At 36.4% G+C, this 6000-nt stretch overlaps 1 protein-coding gene across 1 annotated transcript; it reads left to right on the top strand.

The window, feature by feature from the left end:
* The first annotated feature begins 669 nt into the window (after nt 1–669).
* LOC110664752 (uncharacterized) lies at nt 670–1991 on the top strand. Its single transcript, XM_058132540.1, has 2 exons — nt 670–959; nt 1305–1991. The coding sequence occupies exons 1-2, from the start codon at nt 691–693 to the stop codon at nt 1750–1752; spliced, it is 717 nt and encodes a 238-aa protein (XP_057988523.1). The 5' UTR covers nt 670–690; the 3' UTR covers nt 1753–1991.
* The last annotated feature ends 4009 nt before the right edge of the window (nt 1992–6000 follow it).

Below are 6000 nucleotides of genomic sequence, written 5' to 3'. Positions count from 1 at the left end.
TGAAAAGGGTGGGGTAGCTTATAATCTTGACCCGGTTCTGAGATGATTTCAGCAGCTTATCTGTTCGGTCTGAAATTGTAAATCCGGGCGACGATCGAATTTCCACGAAATGAAAGTACTAATTATTTAAAAATTAAGAATGTTAAAATTTTATTTAAAATAAAATAAACACAAAAAATCATGGTAGAAGAAGCTTTTAGAATTAAAAAAAAAAACTTCTTTTATACTCTAAAAAAAATTATTATTTTTTTTTTAATTTATATGAATTCATGTTACTATCACTCTTTTGAAAATATTACAAAACGTCAAAACCTATCCATGGGCCCAGCATTTTGACAAAGCTGGCCAGGCGGGCTACGGTCAGGCTCAAATTTGAAATTTAATTAGAATTAAATTAAATTAATTTAAATTTTTGATGAATTAAAAAAATAATTAAATATGTATCGGACAAATTGAATTTCAATTGATTTGGTTTTAAATTAAAATTAAAATTTTATTTTTTAAAAATGTTTTTAACCATGAAATTTATTGAAACTGTAATAGGGACGGAAACCGAGAAATTCTTCAATTCAATCCGTACGGCCTTAAAATCGTGATTTCGATCAAAAACCGAACCGGGGTCACCGGATCAATGAAACCTGGGGGAAATGGTAAATTCGTCATGCATAAGCCTCATTAGTCCTTTTATGGATGGAATGCTTTCAACGGAATAGCTGCTCGTTTCTGGGGAAAGAGGAACACAGCACAGAGAACGTAAGGATGAAGAAACCCAGGTTCTTGATTGCAGTTTTGACCTTGCTATATTTGGTGGTGCAAGGAATCCCGTTCGAGAAGCCCCAATACGAAATAGTACGCGCTGAATCAGAATTCGAGGTCAGATTATACGCTCAATCCACATGGATGGCTGCTTCGGTCACTGAAATCTCTTTCGAAAAGGCAACCTTGGATGGCTTTCACAGGTGAACTCCTACAACCCATAATCTCTCTCTCTCTCTCTTTTTTTTTTTTCCTGTTAATTTTGATTTTCGATTGCTTTGGACAAGGGGAAATAGTTTGGGTTTCTTAAATTTTGATTATCATGGAAGATTAAACCCATGTTTGGTTGATGAGGAATCTGAGGAAAAGAAATGGAATCAGGATTGAATTATTCACTTTCCTGAATAGCATAATCTTGGATAACTTTCTAGCAATACAAGACATAACCTTTCTAGATTCACTTTCCCAGAAAGTGTGCATATGTTATGCGTTCTGATATTTCATTTTAGAATTCCCAATTTAATGTTATCCTGTTGTTCTCCTTTCAGGTTGTTCCAGTTCATTCAAGGTGCCAATCTAAATTGGACTAGGATTCCAATGACAGTTCCTGTTGTGACTGGTATAGTCCTAGGAGCTGGGCCGTTTCAGTCGTCAGCCTACTCTGTTCTATTTTACTTGCCTGCTGAATTCCAAGATGACCCCCCGGTCCCTATTCCTGAACTGCACCTGAAACCCTTTGCTTGGGACAGTCATTGTGTTGCTGTGAGAAAATTCTCAGGATTTGCAAATGATGATAACATTGTCCCAGAAGCTAAAAAACTTGCTGACAGTTTGAGCAGGTCTCCATGGACCAACACAACTTCTGCAGAAAGTAAATTTGCCTACTCCATTGCTCAGTATGATTCTCCATTCCATTTCATCGGGCGTGTTAATGAAGTATGGGCAGATGTCAATGCAACTGGGGGTTGTGAATACAGTAATATAGCAACTTACTGAAGCCATTGTTAAGTCACTGGGTTTGACAGTTGACTAATGTATTTGCGTGCCTGAAGAAGCCAGCTAAAGATATATTGCCGTTAATTAAGTTCCCTCTCTGCGTATATATTGAAGTCTGTTTCTATGTAAGACCTGAAACGTATTACCACATGTATTTTAGTTCAGCACGTGTATTATAATGTACTTTAATCCTGGAAATAATTTTATGCACTATATAGTAGTTTGATAATTTAAATTAATCACTTTTTCTTTGAGTTTCATATGTTTATGCCATTATGACTATGGGGAAAACAAAGAAGCTAGCAATATTCTGGTTTCTGGGAACAGAAAGAGGTCACTAAGAATGATATAGAGTTATTTATTTGTGAAAACCCATATACATTTATTATTTATTATTATTTTATTTTAATTAGCTAACAATAATTTAATATATTTATAAAAATATATATATATTTTATTAAATGGTCTGTTTATTTATTTTTAGATATATATATTATTTTTTGAAATTAAATATATATCTGCAATCTGAACAACCCAGTTCAATAATAACTCTTATCCCATTCTACACCTAATAGAACTCTTGAAATATATATATACCCTAATAATCCCTTCTGCTAAATTTTGCTCTCAAAATCTGTTTGTCACCTCTTTTTTCTATCAAATACTCTCAACAGAGAAACCCTAAATTTTTACTTCTCTATTTATCACATTCGATTCTGTTTTCAAGGTAAGAATTCTCATTCTTTATTCAATAATCGGTGAATTTAATTTTATTTTATTTTCTTGATCTATTACAACTACTCTAAAAATTTATTTTCGATCATTGGTATTAAATTGGATTGATCATAATTGCTGTTGGATAATAATTAATTATTATTATTATTATTATTATTATTTTATATATATATAGCCTCTCGTCCCACGACGTCCCGTTCACCTCGTCCCGTTCACGTTTATATTTATATATATAAAACTGTTCATCCACATGCACCTCGTCCCGTCCTCCACCACAAATCCAATCCGCAAATATATATATAAATAAAAGTTATTATATTAATAAAAGTTATTATATTTTATTATTATTTGATATTTTCTTTATATTTTGGGTATGTAGGAAATTCAAATATTTATTCTGTCAGCTGAAATTGTCTCTCTTTTATTGAATCTAGCTATTATTTTAGAGTTTCCAGGTGAGTGGTAATTATAGTACATGGCACCGTTTTAGTCCCTTTTAAAATTTCTTAGCATTAAGTTTGTTATTAAATGAAATTTTAAATCAATATTTTAACAAATATTTTATATGTGATTTTCTAGAGTTTTATTTTATTATTGAATTTTATTTCAATTTTGATTAAATAATTGATTTTGTCAACTATCTCTGCATTAGACCCATTAGGATTAGAGCATGTGCCTTTAATGTATTTATATTGATTGATATTTGACTATAAAATTTATCGATGTGTTACTGAATTGATTTGAGATTGATTTGATTTTATTGACTCTCTGAAACTATTGAAATACACTATTGGAATTGCACTATCAGTTATTATTTGCTATCTGAAATTTTTTATTAATTTTGATTGATTTGTACAAATTGATTTTCTGTTTTGAATTGGTACCTGTGCCCAGTATCTGTTTCTGTTATCTGGCCCCGCTGTAACACCCCAAGATTTTAAATTTTATTATTTATGAGTATTTTTGATACTTTAATTTTATTTAAATTTTAGGAATTTTTTTGAGATTTTTCGGATTTTAAAAATCGGGTTCGATTTTCCGAAAATATAAACTTTGATGATTTTTAAAAATTAATTTAAAGACCACGTGGCAAAACTAAAAATATATTTGGAGTCTACGTATTTTTCTGAGTTTTATGGAATTTTTTCGGAATTTTTGGACCTCGTTTTCGGTCCCGAGGCAGAGTAAAAATTCAAAATTTTGTATTTCGAATCGAACCGGCCGAATCGAACCGGACCGGATCGGACCGGTCGAATCGGACCGGTCTTCTTCTCTTTTTCTCCTCCCTCCCGCGCGCGATGGCCCTCTCCCTTTTCTCTCTCGTTTCTCTCTCCTCCCCGCCCCCAGCCACCAGCCCAGCCCCAATGACCGGCCGCCGCCATTGACCGGCCGGCGTACGCGCCTAAAAGCGGAAAAAGCGCGCGCCGCTTCAGCTTCCCCGGCCAAATCCGGCCGATCCGGCCACCGATTGGACCGGGTCTTGTGTCAAAAATCATCTACTCGGCGAGAGCTTTCCATAGATACCAAGAACGCCGAAATCCATCGAGCGGTTTGTCCGATTTTTGCTCGGGAAGATTTTAGCCCATTTCTATTTTTGGGCTAGATTTCTCCAAAACCGTGAATCCCACGAGAAAACCGAGGCCACCAGCACGCTCCATTCGTCGAGAGCTTCGCAACGACATAAATTTCGAATTTTTCCAACATCGTTTTTCGGTGGGCCCCACGGAACTTCGCAGTGTTTTTCCGAGCATTTAATGAGCTTAGAAAATTTTGAAAAATTTATGTACTAACCCCCGTGTTATGGGCTTCGTGTAGGTATCTTCGATTCGCGGAAATTCGACAGTTGACCGGGTCTGCAAATTTCAGGCCAGACAGACCCGATACCGGAAAAGTCTCCAAATTGGACCGAGGTTTTGGCTACCCCCCCATTGTCAGACGTCCCGAGTGCGTCCCCGAAGTCGGAATCGGAAAAGGTAAACCCGAACCTTGTTTTTTCGTAATTTTCTAGTGCTTAAATAGGATTAAAAATCCATAAAATATTCGTGGTAGCTTAGAAAATTACGATTCCTTTTGCAATAGCTTAGTAATATTGCTAAGGACCGCGGGGCAAAGTTTTATAATTTTTAGAGCTTGTTTGGGCAGTTTTTGCAAAAATGATCAATAATAAGGACTAAATTGAAATTTTGCATATTGTGACGGATGACTGATTTGATGGGCCCAGGAGGGGCTGTGTAATATGATTGAGTTGTGGATGTATGGATTGTGAGTATAGAAGTGTATTTTGAGCCCTTTTTGCAGGTTGGGTAGGTCCTAGGTATAGGGGAGACTCTGCCGGATTTTCGGCACGACTTAGGACGTATTGGTCTTTTTCTTTGTTTGTATTGAGTCAGATTGTATTAAATAAATGTAATATGATTGTCAGGTGAGCCGGGACAGCCTTCTTCCTCCGCCCAGCCGCCTCAGTGACCATCGTCAAGTCTGTGAGTAGAATATTAATTTTAATTGTAATTTCGATATTATTATATGTTCAGCATGCCCATGCATCACTTATATGCATATATTTATGTAGTTAAACTCTAGGCACGATTTATGTTGCATTCATAACTGTTGATGTGCCATGGTTGTTGTTGTGGTAATTTGGAGCAGTGTGCGTGCATTGGCATGCGTGTGATGTGGTGTGGACTATAGATAGGACGGGGCAGTCACGGCTTGAGTAATTCGCTGGGACCCGATCCTTCGAGGGGTAGTCACGGCTTGAGTAATTCGCTGGGACCCTCGATTTGGTTATTAAGTGGAAGTCTGAGCTTGAGTAATTACGGCACTGAGGTTGGATTTAAGAGAGTCAGATAGGATCGGCTCCCATATGTTATGATTGATACTACAGGTGTGTGAGTGCTCCAAATTACCTTTTGATGTTATGATGTGAAAATGATGTGGATGTTGCATTTCACTCTACGAGTGCATTAGTTTTAGATAGTTATAGAGATTATGGTTAAAATTGATATTTTACTCTCGAGTCGAACGCTCACTCTGTTCAAAAATTTTTACAGCCACGGGAGGATATTTTGTTCAGGTTAACTCGCTTTTCTACTTCGCAGGTTGTTTATTAATATTTGTGTAATTTTATTTACTCCTAGAATTTCCGCATGTGTTAGCAGTAATTATTTGAATTTGGTCTGTAATATTATTATCATGTTGGACCTGTAAACTTAATATTCTATGTCTGTTTTGATGGATTGGATGAGGGAGCTGAGCTCCCGTTTATTATTATGTTGATGAGTATGTGGAGGGTGAGCTGAGCTCCCCAATTGACTATATATTGTGTTTACAGGTCGGGTGAGTTGAAAACTCCCCGTTGGAAAGTCCATTTTATGGCCGGACTCTGTCCGTTTGTTTTCTTGATATTGGGCCCAAATGGGCCTTAGAGTTGGGTTAATGAACAATTAGGCTTACTACGGGCCTCGGGGCTTTAGGTCGCCTGTGTCCTAGTGCCGGTCCGGCCCATAGGTTGGG

Source organism: Hevea brasiliensis, chromosome 13 (assembly GCF_030052815.1).
Source record: "Hevea brasiliensis isolate MT/VB/25A 57/8 chromosome 13, ASM3005281v1, whole genome shotgun sequence".
Taxonomy (NCBI): domain Eukaryota; kingdom Viridiplantae; phylum Streptophyta; class Magnoliopsida; order Malpighiales; family Euphorbiaceae; genus Hevea; species Hevea brasiliensis.
This window is presented reverse-complemented; position numbering and strand designations above follow the sequence as displayed.

What these genes read in the sequence shown, in the direction of transcription:
- LOC110664752 (XM_058132540.1), top strand. Translation starts at nt 691, where the DNA reads ATGGAATGCTTTCAACGGAATAGCTGCTCGTTTCTGGGGAAAGAGGAA. An exon ending in ACCTTGGATGGCTTTCACAG is followed by an intron (nt 960 to 1,304) that starts GTGAACTCCTAC and finishes TTCTCCTTTCAG; the next exon opens with GTTGTTCCAGTTCATTCAAG.